At 38.6% G+C, this 23,639-nt stretch overlaps 5 protein-coding genes and 1 long non-coding RNA gene across 7 annotated transcripts; 4 read left to right on the forward strand and 2 right to left on the reverse strand.

Moving 5' to 3' along the window:
* The first annotated feature begins 687 nt into the window (after positions 1 to 687).
* LOC117628065 (protein EDS1L-like) lies at positions 688 to 3,269 on the forward strand. Its single transcript, XM_034360425.1, has 3 exons — positions 688 to 1,268; positions 1,560 to 2,318; positions 2,541 to 3,269. The coding sequence occupies exons 1-3, from the start codon at positions 906 to 908 to the stop codon at positions 3,057 to 3,059; spliced, it is 1,641 nt and encodes a 546-aa protein (XP_034216316.1). The 5' UTR covers positions 688 to 905; the 3' UTR covers positions 3,060 to 3,269.
* Positions 3,270 to 4,173: 904 nt separating this feature from the next.
* LOC117627270 (protein EDS1L-like) lies at positions 4,174 to 6,547 on the forward strand. Its single transcript, XM_034359259.1, has 3 exons — positions 4,174 to 4,579; positions 4,679 to 5,440; positions 5,537 to 6,547. The coding sequence occupies exons 1-3, from the start codon at positions 4,217 to 4,219 to the stop codon at positions 6,263 to 6,265; spliced, it is 1,854 nt and encodes a 617-aa protein (XP_034215150.1). The 5' UTR covers positions 4,174 to 4,216; the 3' UTR covers positions 6,266 to 6,547.
* Positions 6,548 to 8,070: 1,523 nt separating this feature from the next.
* On the reverse strand, positions 8,071 to 9,857 carry LOC117627271. Its single transcript, XM_034359260.1, has 3 exons — positions 9,618 to 9,857; positions 9,443 to 9,506; positions 8,071 to 9,299 (listed from the first exon to the last, which is right to left on the reverse strand). Exons 1-3 carry the CDS (start codon positions 9,702 to 9,704, stop codon positions 8,389 to 8,391), a joined length of 1,062 nt encoding a protein of 353 aa, XP_034215151.1. The 5' UTR covers positions 9,705 to 9,857; the 3' UTR covers positions 8,071 to 8,388.
* A 603-nt stretch (positions 9,858 to 10,460) lies between these two features.
* LOC117628205 (callose synthase 10-like) lies at positions 10,461 to 12,928 on the forward strand. 2 transcript variants are annotated; one of them, XR_004585926.1, is made up of 7 exons: positions 10,461 to 10,782; positions 11,236 to 11,303; positions 11,496 to 11,659; positions 11,769 to 11,880; positions 12,073 to 12,140; positions 12,420 to 12,545; positions 12,700 to 12,928. XR_004585926.1 is itself a non-coding variant. In XM_034360596.1 (6 exons), exons 4-6 carry the CDS (start codon positions 11,779 to 11,781, stop codon positions 12,913 to 12,915), a joined length of 444 nt encoding a protein of 147 aa, XP_034216487.1. In that variant the 5' UTR covers positions 10,461 to 10,782; positions 11,236 to 11,303; positions 11,496 to 11,659; positions 11,769 to 11,778; the 3' UTR covers positions 12,916 to 12,928. The 2 variants fall into 2 exon arrangements, 1 of the variants encoding a protein (XP_034216487.1); XM_034360596.1 differs by lacking the exon at positions 12,073 to 12,140.
* A 5,315-nt stretch (positions 12,929 to 18,243) lies between these two features.
* Positions 18,244 to 21,544, forward strand: LOC117628173 (TORTIFOLIA1-like protein 3). The gene is made up of 5 exons (XM_034360557.1): positions 18,244 to 19,241; positions 19,324 to 19,432; positions 19,740 to 20,317; positions 20,608 to 21,016; positions 21,100 to 21,544. The coding sequence occupies exons 1-5, from the start codon at positions 18,462 to 18,464 to the stop codon at positions 21,108 to 21,110; spliced, it is 1,887 nt and encodes a 628-aa protein (XP_034216448.1). The 5' UTR covers positions 18,244 to 18,461; the 3' UTR covers positions 21,111 to 21,544.
* Positions 21,545 to 21,786: 242 nt separating this feature from the next.
* Positions 21,787 to 23,300, reverse strand: LOC117628112. Its single transcript, XR_004585901.1, has 2 exons — positions 23,055 to 23,300; positions 21,787 to 22,148 (listed from the first exon to the last, which is right to left on the reverse strand). It is a non-coding gene; the product is annotated as an uncharacterized LOC117628112 (long non-coding RNA).
* Between the last annotated feature and the right edge of the window lie 339 nt (positions 23,301 to 23,639).

Raw genomic sequence — 23,639 nt, forward strand, 5'->3', positions numbered from 1 at the left:
TAATAAGAATATAGGGTAAATTATTCAAATTGTCCTCAAATTTATATTTGATTTACATTTTAGTCCCTCAATTAAATTATTTATTTAAATAGTCCATCAATTCTATATTAATTGCTCCATTAATCCTACCGTTACATTCTATTAATGTTGCCGTCAAATGTAAGGATAAAACAGTCCATAACCATCATATGTTTCCCAAATATGTGATAAAATGGTGATATATATGTGATACAGTGGTGATATATATGTCGTTAGGGAGAAGAAAATGCAGAGGAGGAGAGAGAGAGTTTTTTGTTTTTGTTTTTGGGTTACTTTTTTTTGTTTTTTATTCTTTTATAGTTTTTAATTAATTTTAAAAATAAAGAAAAATTTTATTATTTAATTTTTAATCATATTATTTTTTAGTTGTCAAAAGTCTTATTTACTCCCACAAATGTAGCATGTGCTGCTTACATGACTAAATTTAACAGAAAATGTAACGGTAGGACCAAAGCGCCGATTAATAAATAGTTGATAGACTATTTGAATGAATAATTTAGTTTATGAACCAAAATGTAAATTAGGTACAAATTTGAGGACCATTTAAGAAATTTACCCTAAGAATATTATAACAAAGCACTTTCTTTTTCATCTACAACAGTGTTCCTGTCTGTGGAGTCTTTAACCCTTGCTGAGGGAGATAAACTAATGACTTTATGATTGTTCCTGGAAGATGTAGTTGACTTGCAGATAACTCTAAGCCGGGTCATCCACACCCAAAACCAAGTCTTGGTTGTTTGGTCTAGACAAGGATATTTTTTTAATTCTTTAAATTTTCTCATCCATCCCACCATCTTAAAGCTTGCTTTTGAAGGAAGATCCAAAGCAGAGCATCTGAAACAGAACCAAAACAAGAATTCAGAAAAATGTATGTTCAAAGGCTTGGAGAGATGTTGAAGATTAGTGAGGAGAATTTGAAGACAAGTTGCTCTCTGTCCTTGAAGGCTCAGAACTTCCCAGATGAGCAGTTTCTTGTTGAGAAATCCCCTGCCTCATCACATGCTTTTTTCAGCTTTCCAGGATCTTGGTCTGTGGATGGTTGGTATTCTGGAGATAAAGCTTTTGGTGAAAAAGAGATCAATCTCGAACTCTTTCCTTCTATGAGAAGTATAGGCAATTATGATAAAGATGACAAACCTGAAGACCGAGAATTTGCAACTGGATTTGTAAACCAAGCCTTTCTGCACAGACTTGAACATGTATTGAAGACTTCCCAGCTTGTAAATCAGGTAAGTTTTTTTGTACTTGCAAGTTGCTACTTTCAAACTTTGTCATATAATATACCTACCATTCAGGAAGTTGACTGGCCATCAGAGTGTGTTAACTCAAACTGGCCATCATCAGCTAGTATAATTTACCAAAGAAATTCTAGTTTGACATTACATTTCAATGAAAAACTGTGTGTTGGCCTGTACTTTTATCGTATAACTGGAGCCATGTGCTCAAACTAATTTGCTGAACTTGAAATATCATCAATTCATTTGTAATTCAAAAATCTTCATTCATTGTAATTCTCTCAGGTGGAAGCGGCTCTGAAGGAACAGAAGAGTATAATATTTACAGGACACTCTACAGGTGGAGCAATTGCTGCGCTTGCCACAATCTGGTTCTTGCAAAACTACCCGAATGCGAATAATGGAGCATTCTGTGTGACTTTCGGATCTCCCCTTGTTGGTAATCATATTATTTCTCATGCTCTTAGGAGAGAGAAGTGGTCTCAATGCTTCATACATTTTGTCATGAGATATGACATTGTCCCTCGGATTTTGCTTGCTCCTCTCACCCCCATTCAACAACAGTTTGAGAAAGTTCTCCCCTTCTTCAATCCAACATCCCCCAACTTTAAAAGTGAGGTTCTTGGAGCATCACCGGAGGCCTTGCATTTCTATGCAAATGTGATCAGGAATGCTTCATCTCTTACAAGCCATGTTGCTTTTCAACTAATGGGGAACACAAATCTTTTATTGGACACTGTAAGACACTTCACTAAATTAAGCCCTTACAAGCCTTTTGGGACTTACGTTTTTTGCACTGGGAATGGGAAATTGGTTGTCTTGAAAAACCCTGAAGCAGTCTTGCAAACCTTGTCCTACTCTTGTCTGTTAAGCAGCGAAACTGAACATGCAGCAGCGATTGCCCACAAATGCTTGAACGAGCATTTTGGCTATGAGAAGGAATTTCTAGGTGATGAATCCAGCTTAGACATGCAAAATGTGGTTGATTTTGATAAACTAGAACTTCTCTTAGGCTCAGATGGTTACTTGGATGACCTTGGCTTGGTAAGTTTTAATTTTTTTTTCCCCTTCTTTTTCACGGGTACGTGAAAGTCTCTTTGTTCTGATTGTTTTTCGATTATGCGTTCCGAAACTTTTAAGATAGGAACCAAAACCAAAAACATCATAATGCCAGGAAAATATTTTGTAAAATGAAGTTCCCACTGAAACAAATAAGTTTTCACTTTGTTTATAACATGCTCTGGTATCTTGCTTGTAAATTTGCAGGGTGTAAGAGCTAGATTGTCTCTTTGCGCTGCGAAAAAATTCGAAGAGAAAAAACAAGAAAACGAGAAAAACGTAGCTTCAAAAGTGGAAGCATTTAAAGATGTGATGAAGAAACTAGAAGACTACCGAGACTTTTGTAAGGAGAATGGGGGATATTACCAGGCCTTCAAGACACAGGGTGAGAAGAAAGACTTTGATGCTAATGTGAATAGGCTTGTGCTAGCAGGTATATGGGATGAGATTATTGAAATGCTGAAAAGATATGCGCTTCCTGATGAATTTGAGGGTACATATAAGTGGATAGAACTAGGAACCAAGTTCCGCGACCTTGTTGAGCCTCTTGACATTGCTAACTACTATCGGCATGCAAAGGGCAGGCGTTACATGGACAAAGGCGGCAGGCCAAAGCGTTACAAATACACACAAAGATGGCTGGAGCATCACCTAAAATTGCAGCCAGGAGACTGTGGAAAATCCTCCTGCTTTTGGGCAGAGGAGGATGAGTCACTAAAGCAATAGGGCAAGAGAGATAAGTAAGAAAATGGATTACTGTGTGTGTGTGTACGGAAATGTGGTAGTATCTTTGATTCTCGTGTGTGTCAAATGTTGTGAATTCTTGTTCATCTGCCAGAGCAAGGGCTACTATGGTCTTCGTCTCTCTGTGGTTCGTGTGTTTTTGTGTTGCTTTCCCTTGTAATAAATACACTTCGCATGAGCCCTTTTATTTTCTGCCTTCTGCTGCACTAATTATCAAATTAAACCAAAGTAAAACAAACACTTTTCCAATAAGTACTATGAATGTTCTTTGAGTTCTTTTCCTACGTCATCAAAAGTAAAAACAACATTCTCATCAAAGTGTTTGTTTTCCTAAAAGTAAAACAAACATTTTCTCAGCAACCCAATTGAAAGAAAATACATCTCCGAATTTATTGGGCTCACACAAACAAGCAAAAAACTATTGTAAAAGTCTTGAGTGGAGCTCACACATTTGGAAATAATGAAGAATATCATGATGAAAGTATTGTGGAAGTGGAATCCACATATTGGAAGACGTGATTGCACATTCACGGGAAGCCAACAGACTTTGCCTATAAGTGGGCTTCCTCCCTTCGTTGTAATAGACAGAACAAAAGTCTTAATGAAAAATATCAGATTTCTATGCTTTCTCTATACCTCAATTCTCTTTACAATCTCTTAGTTTTATAACAAGAACAACATCACTAAGACTACTATTGCAAACAACTTATAGGTCATTTACGAGTTTATACCCGATTCACTAACGGTTTGGCTAACGGAGGGGTCAATTTATAGGTTTTCCGTGACGTTGAGTATGTACTGATAAATGTCCCTAAAATCGGATATGAACTCGTAAATGACCCTATATGTTGAGGGGTTTACTGTAGTTTGTCCTAAGAAAAACCATTTTCTTTTCCTTTTGCACCAGTAACAGATGAACAGTTCCTGTGGAATCAGCAGTTGCTGAGACATATTATCATAATCACTTTTAAGGAAAGTTCCCAGTAGTTCTTGTTGACTTTCAGGTCACTGACTTGTTTAATCATCCACACTCAAAACCAACAAGTCTTGGTCAAGGCAAGGGGTTTTTTTTTTGTTTTTTTACCATCTTCAATCTTCCTTAAAAACAAGACCCAGAACAAAGAATCTGAACCAGAAAAATGGCTTGTGGAAGGCTTGGAGAGATGCTGAATCTTAGTGAGGAGCTTATCAAGAAAAGTTGCTATCTGTCCTTGAAGGCTCAGAACTTCCCAGATGAGCTGCTTCTTGTAGAGAAGCCCCCTGCCTCATCCCATGCTTTTTTCTGCTTCCCAGGATCTTGGTCTGTGGACAGTTGGTTTTCTGGAGAAAAAGCTTTTGGAGAAACAGTGATCACTCCTGCACTGTTTCCTTGTATGAAAAGCATAGGCAACCATAATGAAACTGCAAAACCAGGAGACCTAGAATTTGCAATTGCTTTCGTGAACCAAGCCTTTCTGCAAAAATTTGAACATGTTTTGCAGACTTCCCAGCTTGTTAATCAGGTAAGTTTTTCATAAATTTATGTACATATGTAATATTTTACAGGGAATTTACTTGTAAATATTCAAGTGTTTTCATTGATTCCTTTGTGGTTTTCTCAGGTGCAAGACGCTATCAATGAAAGGAAGAGTATAATATTTACAGGGCATTCTACAGGTGGAGCAATTGCTGCGCTTGCCACAATCTGGTTCTTGCAAAAGTACCCGAAAACAAATGCTGCAACATTCTTCTGTGTGACTTTTGGATCTCCCCTTGTTGGTAACCATATTATTTCTCATGCTCTTAGGAGGGAGAATTGGTCTCAATACTTCATACATTTTGTCATGAGATATGATATTGTCCCTAGGATTTTGCTTGCTCCTCTCTCATCCATTCACCAAGGATTGCAGAAAATTCTCCCCTTCTTCGATCTGAAATCGCCTTACTTTAGAAGCCAGATTCTTGGAACATCCCGAGAGGCCTGGCATTTGTATACAAATGTGATGAGGGATGCATCAGCTCTTACAACCCATGTTGCCTCTCAACTAATGGGGAGCACAAATCTAGTGCTGCAAACTGTAAAACACTTCATTAAGCTGAGCCCTTACAAGCCTTTTGGGACATATGTTTTTTGCACTGGGAATGGGAAATTGGTTGTCTTGAAAAACCCTGAAGCTGTGTTGCAAACCTTGTTCTACTCTTGTCAGTTAAGCAGCGAAATGGAATGGGCAGCCATTGCCCACAATTGCTTGAACGAGCATTTCAGCTATGAGAAGGAATTTCTTGGTGGTGAATGTAGCTTAGACATGCAAGATGTGGTTGCTCTTGATAAACTAGAAGAGCTCTGCTTAGGCTCAGATCGTTACTTGGACGACCTTGGCTTGGTAAGTTGTATTTTTGGTACTTCAAAATCTCTTTGTTCTGATTGTTAAGATATCTCTAATCTGGTTTGCTTTGATATCTTGCTTGTAAATCTGCAGAGTGCAGAAGCTAGATTATGCCTTCGTGCTGCCGGAGAATCAGAAAAGCAAAAAGGAGAAAACCAGAAAAAAGTTTATGGAAAAAGGGAAGAAATGAAGAAAGCATTGGAAAACCTAGAAGAATATCGAGCCTTGTGTGAGCACAATGTGGGATATTTCGACGCCTTCAAGATTCAGAAGGACAGGAGAGACTTTGAGGCTAACGTGAGTAGGATTGTGTTAACAGGGATATGGGATGAGATTATCGAAATGTTGAAAAAATATGAGCTTCCTGATGAATTCGAGGCTATAAAAGAATGGATACAACTAGGAACCAGGTTCCGCCGTCTTGTTGAGCCTATTGACATTGCTAACTACTATAGGCACTCCAAGGATGAGGACACCGGACCATACATGAAGAAAGGCAGGCCGAAGCGGTACAAATACCCACAACGATGGCTCGAGCATGAACAAAAACTGCCGGCGGGTTCCTGCGGGGAATCGTGGTTTTGGGCAGAGGTGGAGGAGTTGCACAAACTTACTGGTGACAGCACAGCAATGTACAGGGAAAGAGAGAGAGTTTTGAAGCTGCAAAGAGAAGTTGGAAACTGGATTCGCGAAGGGTTGGTTGGTAAGGACGTCTTATTGAAGTCGTCAACCTTTTACAGTTGGTGGCAGCCGCTGCCTCCGCCACTCAAATCAGAACTCATTTCAGGGCTCATGGATGATCAAGGAAGCATGCAAGAGTAGTTCTAGGAGTCAATAATAAGAGGAGATAGAGTCGCCTTACAGAGCAAGGGCTTCCCTCAATTTCCAATTTCTTGATTTGGGGTTTGGTATGGGGTGTGATCTACCAAGTGCGTGTTTTGCTTTGGTGGGGTTTTTATTGCAATTGGCCAAAAAATAAATGTCGCCATTGATAAATTCACTGTGTACACACCCATACGGAGAGTTTCGGTTAAACCTGTTTCTTTTTGTGAATGGATTTTGCTTGATTATGATATATCAAGAAGATCAAATAAATATGCTGTATATTGAACTTCACAACCACACCCTTGAAAGTTCCAACCCATAATCATGATTACAAAATTTAATTATAAAAACACAGGGATTAAATGTTCAGCACATTACAACTATACTTGTGAAGACACGGGTCACAAAATAACATAAGTTTCTGAAATGTCGGGATACTTCCTCTCTCTAAAACAGATTATAGTTCAACAGAGTAAAAGTAACACATAATAACCGACCCTATCAATGACGGGGGTGATCTATTCTTTCTTCTTATACAATTGAGTTTAATTTCCTTGCCAAGGGTGCTAGAGGAAGAGCACAGAAGCCATGCATAACGGTTACATACCAGTTAATTCATAACCATCACAATAGAAACAGAAACAGGCATGAAAAGTATAAGGAGAAGACTGCATCGTTTATCTCAGGGCAAAGGGATACCTAGTACTAAATCCAAAGCGACACAAGTATTAGAGCTTCGCGCCATAAAGGTGACTGACTTATCAAGCTACACAGGAATGAAGCAAGTCTCATAAAGAGGACAGCAGCAACCTGAGCGAAAGACACTGCCAAATTGGCAATATAACCCACATTAGATATAACAATACCATTTATGCTTTTGGCTAATGCACAGCTAGAAGTTGATAAGGTTCACAGCCTGATACAGAGGGGAATTACCCTAGACGACAATACCAACCCCATCCTAAGCTAGGTTCCTTGTAGAAGAGTGATAGCAACACATCATTTTTTTTCTGGCTTATTTATTAATGGCTTCACCAGTCAACTAATTGTCCCTCCCCTTAAACAGATGACAAACCAAATGATCTCCAAGTAAATATATGCATGAACTCTAAAAAGGCAATTGAAAATCTGCCTTAGCGCTTACAGCAGCAAATACTGAATGGCAAGACCTTCAATCTTGAACACTTGTGCAACAAGCAAATGTAAGTACAAAGGATCTTAACAAAACTCATCATGGAGTAGTGCTTTCCACCATCATCTAATATTTAGCAATAATAGAAAACTTTGTATCAGATGACAAGAGCAAAAACATATTATATATAAACAAAGATACGCCAAATGTACTAGACAAACTTAACCTCAAAATGCAAAGTCCCAAACAACTAGAACAGAAATGTGGTACCCTATTCTGTCATATGGAACAAATTACCTGCATAAAACAATTGTGCATTAGGGTTTGACAATATCCATGTTAACCTTAAAAGACTGAAGCCCATGTGCAGAAATCTTACCCAGAGCTCCACATAAAAATGCTATACACCATAACCTAAGAAGACTCAGATCCCCTCCATTACGGGGAGGTCCATTACTATCAACCAAGATCCACAATTGCTAGATAACCACGGTTTAACAACTGAGATTAATGAAGCGAACCTTTCGTTTGAATCCAAATCCAGCCTTAGAGATATAACTATGAAACTACACAGTTTAAATCATTAGGAACAACTGATCAGGGACAAGGATGCCTTCTACATCATCAATTAGCAACGTCAATAAACCCAAACTAAAATAGGAGAATCAAATAGTAGCAAAGATAAGCAAAAATTGAAAAGATTAAAAGAAATACCATAATAGTGTATACTTGTTTCATGTATTGAATTTCTATACCACCTTATCTATTCACATAAGAACACTGAGTCACTGAGTTCTCTACCTCAGCACATGCACCATACAGATAAGAACCAACTCAAATGAGAAGCAGATCAATTCCGGGCGCTCAAAACCCTATACCCACATCTAACTAAAGAAATCAAATTCTAAGACTGTAGAACACGCAAAAACCAATGAAACACAAAAAACAGAGACCAGAGTACATATCTCACGAAAAACATAAGTTCTTTTTAGGACCTTGTGATCAGGCTACAAGAACGAGGCAGCCGAAACGTGAGGCTACCTCCATGCACACTTGCCTCTGCCTCAACAGGCTCATGCTCATAGGGCTTCCTGCAGCCAGGACAGCGGCTATCCTCCTCGAGAATCCTTTTGTGGCAGAAAAGGCAGAGCCGGAATCCACACAAGCATGGCAAAAAGCTTGTGTCCGTGAAATCCAAATCTTCATAGCATATAGGACATGTGGATGGCGCAGAAACAACACCACTATAGGCCCAAGGAACACCACCACAACCGTAATGTTTCCTGTTCGAATTTGGCAAGCTAACCTGCTTAGCTAAATTGGGCAGACTCTGAGGCCGAAAAGCATCGTCAGGCCTCCAAGCCAGGCCATTTCCTGAAGCTTTAGGGATAGTTCTGGCGCACTGAGGCTTCGAATTCTCAACCCCAAAACTCGGCCCATCAGACCCAATAGTCGTTTCCTGAGGAGAACCTGATTGAGCAATTGGATCATGCTCTGGGGGAGACTCCAAACATGGGTTTTTCGGCTTCTCGTTGGCGGCTAAGGCGTCAGCCACGGCTTCCCAATCGTCCAAGCACCCATCATCGCCACCGCCTTCATCATCCTCTGTGATATTTCCAGAGCAACAGCCACCGCTGCTGCTGCTGCTGCTGCTGCTGCTGCTGGACCCAGTGAAGTTAGTCTCGGAATAGTTGCTGCCCAAAACGCTACTTGTCAAACTGTTCGGACTGTTTGAGTCCAAATCGCTGTCATGGTGGTGGTGGTGATGGATCGATCCGTCATTCTCACCGCCTCCAGGCCTCATCCCTAGATTACCGAAGGGATGGCGGTTATTACGGTCTTTGCGTTCTTCAACGACGCCGTTCTGTTCCGCTTTACAGTCCTTATTCTTCACAGCGCCTAAATCCCATCGAATCCATATCAATCAAATGCCAAAACAATATTTTCTTTAAAATAAAAATTGACAAATCGGAGAAATTTAACGATACGAACACAATTAAATATGCATATGAAACGTAGGAATTACGAGATCGGGGGCGTACCTTGAGAAAGCCATTGCTCACGACGAACATCGAGCTTGCACTGCTTCAATTTGGCAGACCTGGCCTGAAAATCCCCAAATAAACGAGAAATTTTACTAAAGATCAACCAATAAATACAAATTCGTATACAGAATAACAAGAGATCGTAAACCGGAAAAGGAAATTGAAATCTCACCCTCTTCTTCTTGCCCACATCCCGGGCTGCGTTGTTGTTGTTTGGGGCTGCATGAATGGAAGCGTTGGTGATCGAATCGGAAACCATCGTTTCTCAACAGTCGAATTCAAATTTCAAGATTCGCTCAAAAACCCTAAAATTTGCAGGGAGATTTAAAAACCTTCGAGAGATAGAGAGAGAGAGAAAAAGAGAATGGATAACGGAAATTCGGAAACTCCTCTGCTCCGCTCGGCCTTTGTGCTTCACAAACTCTGAAAAAAGGAGGGGGTTAGATTTATATAGCAATATCTTTACGGAAATACCCCTTATTTTAATATAATTTTCGGCCATATCCGGTTTGAGGTTCACCGACTTTTTAATTCCTTTTGAGAAGGGATACTTATGTATGGAAAGGATATATTTGTAAAATACTGTAGGTGAAAAAACGTGGACGATGCTGTTTCATGGAGATTTAAAATGGTATAGCCGAGCGGCTATACTATTTTATTATATTCGAATATCAAATAGTATAGCCGCCCGGCCATACTTTTTAAATATAATCGAATATTAAGTAGTCTAGCCGCGCGGCTATACTATTTCAATATACCCGAATATTAAATAGTCTAGCCGCGCGGCTGTACTATTTCGATATGCTAGAATAATAGTATAGCCGCCCGGCTATACTATTGGAATATAATCGAATATTTAAATAATACAGTAACTCGGCTATACTGTTTAAATTTATTGGAATATTAAATAGTATAGCCGCACGGCTAAACCTTTTCAATATACTCGAATATTAAATAGTATAGCCGTATTTCAATATATTTCACTCACATATGCTTTTCAATATATTCTTTTTACATATACTCACCCAGTCAGAGCATTCAACTCGGACCGAGTCAATATTGATTGAGAGGCGTCCGCCATGTTCATTCAAATCTAGAGCTCCAATTCGTCCGAGCCGGCCTCGTAGACATGGCTAGGGTTTACGACAATTGGGAGCGGCTGGTGCGGGCCACACTAAAGAGGGAGCAGCTCAGAAGTTCCGGCCAAGGCCACGAGAGGGTTCCTAGTGGAATCGCCGGCGCTGTCCCACCATCGCTGGGAAAGAGCACGAACATCGATGCGATCTTACAAGCTGCCGATGCGATTCATGCTGAGGACCCCAACGTCTACAGGATTTGTAAGCCTTCTCATTTTGAATATCTTAAAATTAATGTTGATTTTTTTCAGTGCTCAATTGTTGGTGGTGCCATTCTAACTGTTGCTATTTCTGCCTTGCATAAAATAGTCGGTTACAATTTAGTTCAAATTTTAAACATGCATTAAGGGTTGATGTGTTAATATAAACTTTAAGCTCTTGAGCTAAGTTTAGCTAATTGATCTTGCGAATTATTGTAAAGACATAGAAAAGGCGGGAATTATACTATGCTGCTAATTCAGTAGCATTTGCTGCTTCAGAAAACTATTTCAGTATACTGTTCAACCAATTTTTGTTGTTTTGTTTAATTGCTGCAATGTTTGGTTTGATGGTGTATTTGCTGGAGTATGTGTTTTGTTTAGAATATTTGTATGCTTGTTGGAGTATTTATGTATTGACAACATTTGTATTATTCGGGTCTTGGTGTGTGAGCAGGCATATAGTATGGCGCCAAATCTGGATCCAAAAAGTGATGGTAGAGGTGTTCTTCAGTTTAAGACTGGGTAAGCTCTAATTAGTGATTGGTAATTTGTGCATGAGCCTATTTATGCTATTAGTGTCATGTTTACTGATACAGTGACATTATTATGTTGATAAGATAGGTTGTGCATAGTGTATTTTCTTTTCTCTTTTTTTTTTTTCCTTTCTTATAAGTAATATATACTAAGTTATGAGTATTCGGCTTTTTGTTTCAGCAAAAATTTGCAAAAAGGGATGGGGGTCAAATAGATCGTAATCGTGATATTGAGCACCCTTGGGACTTTTACCAGCGGTACAAACAAGGACATAAAGTAGATGATATCCAGAGACAGGAACAAAGATGACGTGAATCTGGAACTTTTAGTGCTGACTTTGGCGAGTATGGCCATCATGTTTTGCTTTAATAGACCTTTCCCCTCCTCTTTTGTTGTTATGATTTCCCAATAAGTTATTTGTTAATTTTGTTGTTGTTTCATATTGGAGCTCAGTTATTTAGAAATGAAAAAGATGATTGCTACCTTGAGGGCTTTAGTTGAGGTGATGGAGGCACTTAGCAAATATGCAGATCCAAATGGAGTTGGAAGACTTATTATGGAGGAGGTGTTATTCCTTTTACCTCCTACTTTTGGATGTGATGTTCAATAAATGGTTTACTATTGAAAGCCTGTTTGTCTCTAAAATCCTTTGCACTTGGCAAAGTTTGACCTTATATACTATACTAAAATTGATCTTATATTGACTTATATCAGTTCACCTTCCCAACTATTTTCTTCAATATTGTTTTAACTTCAGTTTATGATAACAATATTGGCCCTCTTGAAGCACCATCATTGACCAATGCCATTGGAGTTTTCCCGGAAGTAAGTTTGACCTGAATTATATATGTCATGCCTCATGTTCTTCATCTCCTTTAAGAGTTCTGTTACATTCGCTTTGCATCTTATCTATCTTTGGTTATGTATAATCCAAAAAAGATTAATGTTGGTTTTCATAAATAGCAAACAACAATTAACAAGTGCCTTTTGTGTTGTGAAACTTGTCTTATTCTCTGTGATGCAGCTTTTTTGTAGGTATTGTATTGTCGAATCATTAAACTTACGTGTGACTAACATTTCTGAACTTTTGGCTAATCTCATCAGGTGAGAGGTGCAATATCTGCAATTAGGTATACTGAGCAATTCCCCAGACTTCCTGCTGCTTTTGAGATATCTGGACAACGAGATGCTGACATGTTTGATCTGTTGGAATGTGTGTTTGGTTTTCAGGTTTGTGTTTCCTTACATTTTCCATAAGCTTAATTATATCTGCAGTTTTGTGGTGTGGTAAATATAACACTACGCATATATTTTCAATTCCACTTGCTGTTCTTATGCGTATGTAATATATCCCTTTTGAGAACTGTTCTGGTTAATTGTTCAGAAAGACAACGTAACGAATCAGAGAGAAAACGTTCTTCTTACAGTTGCAAATGCACAATCTCGGCTTGGTGTACCTGTTGAGGCTGATCCAGTGAGTGAACATGTCATTATTGTTACATGGGCTACTGATTATCCTTCTTGTATTCATGTGAATGAACATGTCATTATTTGTTACACCTGTTACGTTTCCATTTACTTAAATCTAAATTTTGAGTGAACGGTTTTCCACATTTAAGGCCTTACTAGCTTCTTCTATATATTGTGAAGCAAATAATTCCAAAACATAAGTTTGAGGCATTGTTCAGTTTCTGAAATATTTATAAACTAAGTTGTAGTTTCAAGAAATTTGAACATCTAATATCAGGCATATGTAAAAAGAATATTTACATGGAAAACTTGTGTCGTCTATATGTGGTCGGTGCTTATGTTGTTTAGTGAAAACTTATGTCGGCTATTAAATAGTATAGCCGCGCGGCTATACTATTTCAATACATTCTAGTATAGCCGCCCGGCTATACTATTTAAATATTTTTTTAAAAAAAGAGGCCGCCTTGTGCCTGGGCCGATTTTCCTACACAATCCAATGGACTGCACGGCCTAGCGCACAGGCACAAACCCAAACCCAATTAGTCTCCCCAACCCATAAATAAATGCTTATATATATATACAAGCGATAATCTCTTTGACCAAAAAAAAAAAACACTAACGATAATCTAAACTATTCTAAATTAATATAATCTACAGGGAGTGGGATTCGAATTTTGGTTCGAAGGAACGGACTTAAAGAGTTTAGGATAATCTACGAGGAGGGAAATTTAAACTTTAGTTCAAAGAAACGGACTCATTGTCATAGGTAACTGACCTAACTCATGTCTGAAAAAAAAAAAAAAACAATACTCCCCTTAGGTCAACAATTACTGAGTCCAATATTGATTCCATCTTATCCTTTGAACTCCAAACCATGTTAGTTCTTTGATTTTTAATGGGTTATGTCTAATAATATATCAGTTTCATGTTCAAGGAAGGGACAAAGTACCCCTTTTAGAAGAATCAGAGCCATAGTTTGAACAAATTGCCTAATAACTCGAAAAAGTTGAGATCTACAATTTCCAGGGCGTCAAAGATGATGAAGAACAACTGAGAACAGTAAGCATGAGATGAAACCTTGTAGGGGCATAAAGTAAAAGAGATCAACTTTACCTTGTGCTGCAGAGTAAGAACCCTACTTCAGACCAAAATATCCAACCACTCTTAACAAGAATTGAATGCTTTAAATATCTCTTACCCATGAAAGTGCCATCATAGTAAAAATGATCCCTATTAAAAAAAGCCTTTTCATTGGCCAATTTTAGCGTGTTATATTATATAGTCTATTTGGAGGAAAAAATCCAAACCTAGTTAATTGTTATTTTCTAATTTATTTGTTCTTAGTTAATTAAATTTTTTCTAAAATCAATTATTTGAATTCGAGTGCAGAGTGGGAACTATAACCACTCTAGCCAATTTGACTAAGACCTTATCTGCATCATATTTTATTTTTAATTTGAATAAAGTTTTCCATTTCCTTGGTAAAATATCAGTTTTACACATGGGTGTGTCATTAAACTCCGCTCTTTCTGGCCGATGCTAAGAACAAAACGGGATGGGCTTATCTGGAAGTTTCAAATTGGGCCAAAAATTTAAGCAAAGTTTTCGAAACTCATGGAAATCAGAAACCCAATTGGTAGAATAAGTGATGATTTTGGATTTGGACACCCAATTCTTGAGACCATTTTCAGATTTTCCAATAGGGTGTCCACAGAATTCACGTAAACTTGACCTGGCTTAGAGTTCCAATTCATTTTAATTATATAAAAAAAAGTGCTGAGTTGTCCCTGTTCTATTTAGTTCACCTCTCAATTTCAAACCCAACCACAAAATTTTGTTGTTACCCAACCAACCCTGTTCAGATCACTATATCATGCGTATCTATCTCATTATGTGGGGTTCTACCTAAGATTATAGTTGTATCTTTTATTTGATGTGGAAGGGCTGGAGTTGCCAATTTGAAGTTTGGACTATGCATATCAAACAATCTTGTGGTCCTCTAACCCAATTTACAAAGTGGCAATCACCTAAACGTCGCACTTTTGTGCTAAAGATAATGTTGGATTTGATAAAAACCTTAAATTCGAGTGACATTGATCTCCGATAGTTCAAAGCACCAAATATAAAATTGGAATTTTACGCAGTAAATCAAATGAAACATATTAGAGATAGTCGCTTACCCACACATAAATGATTTTCCACTTATACAAGCAAATTGTTTTTCGAGTCAAACAACTATACCTAGAAATGAAGAAAATAATTCAACCCCAAATATGATGCCAAAAGACCTCTTTTTTTTTTCTTTTTTTTTTCCTTTTTCTTTTTCCTTTATTATATTCTCTCTCTTTGAAAGGCAAGGGCCAACGCATGATCGTCCTCTTCCTTGCATGTGGACCTATGATATGCTGAAATTAAAGCACCTTATATAAATAAGGCATGATGCTATAATGCCACTGAAATTAATATGAGTCCTCATCACATGCCATGATGATCCTGGAACATGCACACCCACACTAGAATTAAAGTATTTTCTTCAATTCTAAGCTACCCATCTATCCAAAATCAAAATCATACAATAAAGTTCATTGGAATTTTCTCCACAGTTCATAATTTCTTTTCGTAATTGTTATTTTTTTGTTTCTCAACTTTCTCACATGAAGCGAGTCTTATATCGTAGGTCTCGCTCAATGTAAAATAATTGAATTACAGCTTTTTAATTTGTGGTGTCATTAAGGATTGAATGATTTTCATCTCTATCCTAAATTAATGCACGGAAATGCTAATGATTATAAGATTGTATCACATGTGAGTATGGCCAAATCGAGATATATATATACATGAAAGATACATAGATAACATCACGTGGCAAACAAAATGCAGTACCCAACTAAAAGAATGTTTTTTTCTTGGCAGTATGTGCCTTATTCTCTGAATGGTTATAATATTTCATAAATGTTATAGTCAATTGCTCCTTCTACACTAAAACGCCATGTTTTGAGCTTTCAACTTCATGTTATGTGTCGCGCTACATACAACCAAATTGCACATGGCCTGCACCCTGCAAATAGAATTCACTCAATTCTGCTACGACCAGGTCTTAATTTTCTGCATGAGACATGGGATTTAAGCCGGTCAAACTTCATATATTTTGAGAAAGAGAAATTCGAATATAGGGCCTCATCAAATATCATCATGTACAACGATGGTTACTTTTATTTTTGCGAATGAAAATCATGTCGGTTAGGCATAGCCAAAATCCCTTTTACAATGGTGAGAGTTGTATACATTTGAACCACAAATATTTCACAATTTCATATATTTATAAGGCAATAATAAATATTTCAGTCCTTTTGTTCATCTAACTTTGAATGGCCATGTGGTCAAACCTTACAGGGCCAAGCTGCCAAATCTCCAACCAATTGCAAGTTAGTTAATTTCACCAAAATTGCCCATTTATCCTATTTTTCATCATCAATTTTCCTTTTTCTTTGCCGACAATCATCGCCCTTCAGCCAGTGATTTGCTTCATTTCCCTCTAATAACAAAACCTTTTAAGCTTTGGTTAAATGTAAACACGTAGGTAGGTAAAGGGAAGGTTGAGAGCTGACTGAGACCCACAAATTTTGAGTAGGGTTTTAGTTCTAGAGCACACATTTTTTGGCCCACCCATCCATTTTAATTAACAAATTGCATGTTTTCTGATTTGATTTGCCGGTCCACTAATTGTTTTCCAATTAGCTCAACCTTGTACTAAAAAGATAAATATCTCCAACCCCCACTTCTAAAAAGAGTTGGTTCAACCTCTTATTCGTTAGGTGAACAAATAAAAGCCTTAATCAATATTTTAGTTAATTAATTAGCTTTTTTAATAGGAATTGGTAAACTAAAACTTTCACGATATTAATACGTAACACAAGCAAGACCAACTTACTCAAAGTAATTACTCCTATATATGATATTTTGTGTTCGAATCACAGCTCTCAAATATCACTTATATACAAAGAAAAAGAGACCACATCACAATCGCAATAACAAACACCACACACAAGTAGTTTGATCATTTTGAGCAGTAAAAATATGAGAAGAAGCCGCTTGGAGCTTGATTGTAGGCACAGTGACTTTGGCATAATTAACCCCCGCAGCTGTCACGTGACACCTTAATGTTGGCCCAAAGTTTTCCCAGCATTGACTGCCGTGTTATAATTGTTCACGTGCTACCGTGTCTCCTAATTTACTAAAATTTACTTCCTTTCGTTTCTCCGGAGGACCACCGTGGTCCTGCTTCCACCTGAGCACGCTCCTTCCCTTTTTAAAAGTTTCTGAGTTTGGACCAATCAAGTCCTACCACAGTGTTGAGCTCACATGAAAGCGTCCCCATCTGATCACCAACTTTTTAGTTTTCAGTTACAATACAATCGTCAACTTTTCAGTTTTTGCAAGTTTAAGGTATGATTTGTAATTCCAGCAAAGGTTTTGATGACTAAACCATCCTTGAGTGAAGTAAACAACTAGGAAGCTTCGCCTTAAGCCAGTCATTATTACTCTTTTTATTCCGAGATTCTTCAATAAGTATTTTATGTTAATGATTGGTTACATGTTTTTAATCTTGGTCGTTAGATTGTATTCATTAAATGTGTTGGTAGTCTCTTAGATGCAATCAAACAACTAAGATTAGAAGTATATAACCAACAGTCCCGATCTCTTGGACCATAGGAGTCCAAGAGATTGTGGTCACCCACCGTTGGATATTAATCCAATGGTTCAAAATGATATATATATATAAATGCAATATGACATAAATGATTATTACCCGATTCAAGTCAACCGTTGAATTTACATCCAACGGTGAGTGACCATAAATCTCTTGGACTACAGGGGTCCAAGAGATCAGGACTGTTGGAACTTATATACTCATTCAGATAAATAAAAGATGGGAGATTCTCCAATAAGTATTTAAGTTAAGAATTGGTTATATCAGTCCTGATCTCTTGGACCCCTGTAGTCCAAGAGATTTATGGTCACTCACCGTTGGATGTAAATTCAACGGTTGACTTGAATCGGATAATAATCATTTATGCCATATTGCATTTATATATATCATTTTGAACCATTGGATTAATATCCAACGGTGGGTGACCACAATCTCTTGGACTCCTGTGGTCCAAGAGATCGGGACTGTAAGTTCCAATACTTACTTATATTTTATGTTTAAATGTGTTTTGAGTTCAAGTATGTGATTAAATATTCTCGAAATCAACTAGTTTCCCGATTTATAATTCAGTTTCAACTTATTTTTACGTTAAAATCCATAATCAGATATTCTCAAATCAAATTAGGAATGAGATCAACTAGTTTCCCGATCCACGGCTAAGTAAACATGCCATTTTACCTACCGTCACCGACTCCATCTCTAACCAAGACGACGCCGTTTAGCGTTACTTAGCTAAAACATCCGTGTTGCTTGCGGCTCTCTTTCCCTTCTCTCTCTTTCAGTTTAAAAAGCACAGAGACTCGAAAACAGGCCTATCTGTTAACACCGACCGAACGAACACACGCAAGATCACCACCGTCAACTCCGGCAATGTTGCTGGAGAGTCCGGAAGCTCCGCCACCTGACCCGTAAACTCTACCCGAAATCACTGAAAAAAACCGGCCCATCCACCACAGCACAGCACAATGCCTCCCGCGCAAAACCTCAAGCACCGGGTCTTCACGTGCCTGACGAAGCTCTCCGACCGCGACACTCACTCTCTTGCTGCTTCGGAGCTCGAGTCCATCGCCCGGACCCTCGAACCGAGCTCCGTACCCGTTTTCCTTTCCTGCATCCAATCCACCGACGCCTCCGACAAGTCTCTGGTTCGCAAGCAATGCGTCCACCTCATCACCGTTCTCTCCGAATCCCACGGCGATGCGCTGTCACCGCATCTCTCCAAAATGCTCAGCAACATCACGAAGCGGCTCCGCGACCCGGACTCCGCCGTCCGATCCGCCTGCCAAAATGCCGTCGCTTCGCTCTCCTGCCACGTCACCAAGCCTCCGTTCAGCTCCTTTTTGAAGCCATTAACCGACGCGCTGTTCACGGAGCAGGACCCGAACTCGCAGATCGGGTCGGCTCTCTGTCTGGCCTCGGGCATTGACGCCGCGCCCGACCCGGAGCCGGCGAAGCTGGCAAGGCTGTTGCCGAGGCTTGAGAGGCTGATGAAGTACGACGGGTTTAAGGCGAAACCGGCGGTGCTGACGCTAATCGGGTCGGTGATCGGGTCGGGCGGGGCGTCAGGTGAGGGAGCTTTGAAGAGTTTGGTTCCTTGCCTTGTGGGGTTCTTGAGCAGCGAGGACTGGGCAGCGAGGAAGGCCGCGGCGGAAGCGCTGGCCCAGTTGGCGGTTGTGGAGAGAGACACTCTGTCTGAGTTCAAAGCTGGGTCTTTGAGAACGTTCGAGAATCGGAAATTCGATAAGGTAATTTTTGTTCTTCCTTTTTCCAAATATAATTTTTTGTTGTATTTTTCTTTTTGTTTATTTTGTCAATGTGCTGTAATAGGTGAAAGGTGTTAGGGAGGTTATGAATCAGATGGTGGAGGTCTGGAAGCAGATTCCTGATCTCTCTGATGAGGCTTCGCCGCCGCCTCCTTCGAATGCTTCTTCCAAAGGTATTACTATATTTGATTGCTTATACAAATTGACAACTAATTGATCTTAGTTCTAATGGTGGTTCAGAACAACTCTCGTATCATAATTCTCAATTATTCGGTACTACTTTAAGCTGGCTTAAAGAATGAAACTTCTAAAATATTTTCTTCCCTTGTGTTGCATTTGATCCATGCTATGATGCTCAGTTTAGTTCGTGAGATTTCTTTGGATAAATAGTTTTTGTAATTTTAATATGTTGCCTTTGCTCGATTCGATTGTCCTCTTTGTAAGGCTTTTTTCTTATTTGGGTCTTTTGATGGGGTTCAGAGAATGCAAGTGATGGATACCACCCGGCTGTGTCCAGAAACTGCGATGCTCCTGGTTCTGAAGCTCCTAAATTGAAGAAGAAACCTATCCTGGCTTGCAGATCAACTCCACCTGATAGTTCTTATGCTACCACTGCTAGGAAGAGAAGCCCTTTGAAGAGCAATGACAAGAAAAAGAATCCAGGAATGTTTCGAAAGACAGACCATAAGAAGCCTTCAGATTGGGACGTTGAGGTTGCTGCTCTTAGTGCTCCTTCATCGGCTGGGGCTTTTGATGATGGTTTGAAGGAGAGGGATGAGGAAAGGAAAATCAATGGCAACACTAGATTTTCGAAGCCAGAAACAAAACGGGCCTTATTCCATAAGAGTTCTGATAGCAAAGTGCACAAATTTGGGGGTTCAAGGTCAGGATCTCGTGTGGCTCCCTGTCAAGAGGATACCCCAGATTCTACAGTTATAGTCAGTAATGTTACTGAGGATATCCATAAGAATCACAGAGAATGTGAGGATTTATCCCTGATCCGCAGTCAACTTGTTCAGATTGAAAAGCAGCAATCCAGTTTACTTGATCTCGTGCAGGTTTGTTTCCACTGCTTGAAAATTCTATATTATGATTTGGTTTGTTGTTAAGAAGAAGTCATGTTAGACGTGATTCTGACATCATTTTGTGAAATCCGTGACAAACCTAAAGTGTGTTACTATATTTCATACAAGAGTCAACTGTTCATTTTTATTTGCCAAAGCTATATAACAATTCTTGCATATCTTAATTAACTTACTTATTAGGCAAGCACTCATCTTTGTGCTTGTGGTGCATTTTGATGTATTGCTGCTTCTAATCATTTTCTCCATTTCACTTCTTGCATTAGAGATTCATGGGTAGTTCGCAAAATGGAATGCGCTCTTTGGAGACACGTGTGCATGGGCTAGAGCTAGCGCTGGATGAGATCTCATATGATTTGGCTTTGTCAAGTGGAAGGATGACCAAAATTGACTCACGGAGCAGAACATGTTGCCTTCTACCTGGTCGTCATTTTTGGAGCTCCAAGTTCTGGAGGAAAACAGAAAGCAGGTACTCACCCTCAAGGTTTCCTAATTCCAGGGGCATTGCACCGGCAGCAGCCATGTGCTACAGATCTGATGACAATGGCAATGCTGAAACATTGATGTTGGAGAACCTTAGGTTTCGGCTCCAAGATCAGAGTGGGTTCATTGTAAATCCGTTGGCAGAGATTCAGAGTGGCTCGAGGGTTATATATCAACCAGTTGAATCATCAGGTATTGTACAAATGTTTCCTCACCTTTTTAGAACTCATACCAAGTTTGAAACCATAACCTAATTTTCAATTCCTTTTCCCCAGTTGCTGTTTAGCATTCTCTGTGGCATAATTTCAGCTGGAAATTTTGAGTTTGTTCTGAGCGTGCTATCAACACAACAGATATGAAATGATAAGGCAATGTGTGAGCCTTGAGAAAAATGTGCAAAGGTCATTTTGGGTATTACCGACAGAAGTCTTTTACAAGATTAATAGAAGATGTGAAATTATGTATCCTCTTAATTCAAGTGCATCCTACGTTGTTATTTTAAGTAAGATTTCAAAGAAGTGAGATTTATCACCAAATGCCACACTTTATTGGTACAGAGGAGGTTATATTGTGTATAGAGGAGTAGGGCTTTCATTCCTTTAAGTTGGGGCCTCATTTTGTATCTTTGTTCTTACTTCTCACGTATTATTACTTGCTCTGAAAGAGCGATTAATATTTGATAATTTCTTAGTCGAACCGGCACTGCCTGTTGGATCATAATTTCTTAGTCCCATGTTATGTTATATTTAGCGATAATGAGCCCTTTCTAATGTTGTCGAGTGGTACTTTTCTTCCTAATATTAAAATGGGCAAAGAGCTAAGTTTGAATCCCTTCCACCGTGTTAATAATAAATAGAAGTCATGCAGATCGCAAAATCCCAACCAAGCGAGATTTTTTGAAAGAGAAAACACAATATATCCAAATGCGCTGGCTATGTATGTAAGTTACCAAAGAAACTACAAGAAAGAAGACACTGACTTTTCCACATCGGAATAATTATTCAATAAATATGAAAATACAAAACATATTTGGGTAAAATCCAATGAAACAAATAATAAACTTGTATATCCAACCAATATAATGGACCTAGAGAAGTATTTCAAAATGTCATATCCAAATCAGAAACGTCTCCGAAGCATCTGGAAGTGATGCCAACTAACTGAGAGGCGTTAATTAGGTCCAAACTCTAACTCATAATTCAATTACATAAAACGTAAAAAACAAAATCAATAATCTAAGTTTCATAGACAAGAAGATCCCTGACAGCCGTGAAAACTCAAGAAACTACGGGGCTTGTTCAGCAGAGTGCTCTTTTTCGATTTTCTGCACAGAAGAAAGAAGAAAATCTAAGTTAGGGATCTAACACAAAACAGTTAAAACACGAAGACCACGAAAACATTATGAGCCGACACCATTTATCTGCTAGAAACACCAAAACATCAATCAAGCTACATATTGTTGTCATCAAAGCTGTTTTCACAATCTGATGAAGAGGAATACTTGAGCAATTTAAACACAAGTACCAGAATCCTATTCTCTGCAATTGAGGCCTTCCTGCATATTTCAATCATCAAAGTGATTGCTAGACTGGTTTCTTGGCTTATTTTGCACTCCAATGTTACACAAAATTCATGCCATGGCGTATGATTTTGACTTATTTTCCTCAATTTTGTGCAGCTTTTCTCATTATCTGGTGTGTGCATGGATTTTTTTAGCACTATGATCTCTTTTATCTTATGAAAGTAGGGGATGCATAAACTTTATCAAACAGATACATTTCTGCTGAGGTTGTTCATCTTCTGAAGTTACAATTAACAGCAAGGCTATCATCCTAGTCTCAAAGTCAGAGGTGCAACATGTATTATGTTAATCCTATAAACTATTAATAATTTTATACAACATCATATAAATTATAAATATATGCCCACATCTTTTATCAATAAGCAATAAATGCCAAGAAATTAGGTTAGATTTAGGGGAAATAGTTTCACTATATTCTAGATTTTGTTCAAACACCACAGGGGAAAGATAATTCCAAGAAACTTATTTGATACCAAACCCCAAGAATACGCTACAAAACAGTTGATAATCTTTGTCATGCACAATCGAGTGAAACAGAAATGAACCATCTTTCATGCTTCATACAAAATCACAGGGTATAACAATTCACCATAATTAAAACAATAACAGGAAACCCTAGCTGGAGAGAGAGGGAGAGATGAGTGTTACCGATTGAGCGTTGTGCCAAGCGAGGCCTTTGTAGACATTTGCAGAGAAAGTGGCGGTGAGGTATATGGTGGTGATTCCCAAGCCCGCAGTGAAGGCCTTGAATGCCCAATCCCCTGCCTTGCTCACTATCCCCATCGCCTCTCTCTCTCTCTCTCTCTCTCTCTCTCTGTGCGAGTTTTTGCTGCTATCGTCTCTCGCCTATCTGAGGTCTGTAAGCTCCTTCCTCCTTCCTACTTCAAGTAATAAGCTTTTAGCCCCTTTATCAGTAACATTAAAAAGTTGGTTTTTTTTTTATTTTTGAGGAGGAAAAGGAAACCCAAAAAAAAAAAAAAAGGGAATATTATGTAGTATAGCCGAGCGGCTATACTATGTCAATGTATTCGTAAATATTAAATAGTATAGCCGGCCGGCTATACTATGTAAATATATTCGAATATTAAATATTATAGCCGTTCGGCTTTACTATGTCAATATATTGGAATATTAAATCTTATAGCCGAGCGGCTATACTTTTTAAATACTATTTAAATATGTTTTTTAAAAAGAGGCCGCTTAGGGCCTGGGCCGATTTTACTACACAATCCA

This window comes from Prunus dulcis, chromosome 5 (genome assembly GCF_902201215.1).
Source record: "Prunus dulcis chromosome 5, ALMONDv2, whole genome shotgun sequence".
In the NCBI taxonomy this organism is placed as follows: Eukaryota; Viridiplantae; Streptophyta; class Magnoliopsida; order Rosales; family Rosaceae; genus Prunus; species Prunus dulcis.

Excerpts from the sequence above, each read along its gene's own strand:
- LOC117628065 (XM_034360425.1), top strand. The coding sequence starts at position 906 with ATGTATGTTCAAAGGCTTGGAGAGATGTTGAAGATTAGTGAGGAGAAT. Across the intron at positions 1,269-1,559 it reads CTTCCCAGCTTGTAAATCAG|GTGGAAGCGGCTCTGAAGGA; the intron begins GTAAGTTTTTTT and ends TAATTCTCTCAG. Across the intron at positions 2,319-2,540 it reads ACTTGGATGACCTTGGCTTG|GGTGTAAGAGCTAGATTGTC; the intron begins GTAAGTTTTAAT and ends GTAAATTTGCAG.
- LOC117627270 (XM_034359259.1), top strand. The coding sequence starts at position 4,217 with ATGGCTTGTGGAAGGCTTGGAGAGATGCTGAATCTTAGTGAGGAGCTT. Across the intron at positions 4,580-4,678 it reads CTTCCCAGCTTGTTAATCAG|GTGCAAGACGCTATCAATGA; the intron begins GTAAGTTTTTCA and ends TGGTTTTCTCAG. Across the intron at positions 5,441-5,536 it reads ACTTGGACGACCTTGGCTTG|AGTGCAGAAGCTAGATTATG; the intron begins GTAAGTTGTATT and ends GTAAATCTGCAG.
- LOC117627271 (XM_034359260.1), bottom strand. The coding sequence starts at position 9,704 with ATGGTTTCCGATTCGATCACCAACGCTTCCATTCATGCAGCCCCAAAC. Across the intron at positions 9,507-9,617 it reads ATGTGGGCAAGAAGAAGAGG|GCCAGGTCTGCCAAATTGAA; the intron begins GTGAGATTTCAA and ends GGGGATTTTCAG. Across the intron at positions 9,300-9,442 it reads TGAGCAATGGCTTTCTCAAG|GCGCTGTGAAGAATAAGGAC; the intron begins GTACGCCCCCGA and ends GATGGGATTTAG.
- LOC117628205 (XM_034360596.1), top strand. The coding sequence starts at position 11,779 with ATGAAAAAGATGATTGCTACCTTGAGGGCTTTAGTTGAGGTGATGGAG. Across the intron at positions 11,881-12,419 it reads GAAGACTTATTATGGAGGAG|GTGAGAGGTGCAATATCTGC; the intron begins GTGTTATTCCTT and ends TAATCTCATCAG. Across the intron at positions 12,546-12,699 it reads AATGTGTGTTTGGTTTTCAG|AAAGACAACGTAACGAATCA; the intron begins GTTTGTGTTTCC and ends TTAATTGTTCAG.
- LOC117628173 (XM_034360557.1), top strand. The coding sequence starts at position 18,462 with ATGCCTCCCGCGCAAAACCTCAAGCACCGGGTCTTCACGTGCCTGACG. Across the intron at positions 19,242-19,323 it reads AGAATCGGAAATTCGATAAG|GTGAAAGGTGTTAGGGAGGT; the intron begins GTAATTTTTGTT and ends GTGCTGTAATAG. Across the intron at positions 19,433-19,739 it reads TTCGAATGCTTCTTCCAAAG|AGAATGCAAGTGATGGATAC; the intron begins GTATTACTATAT and ends GATGGGGTTCAG.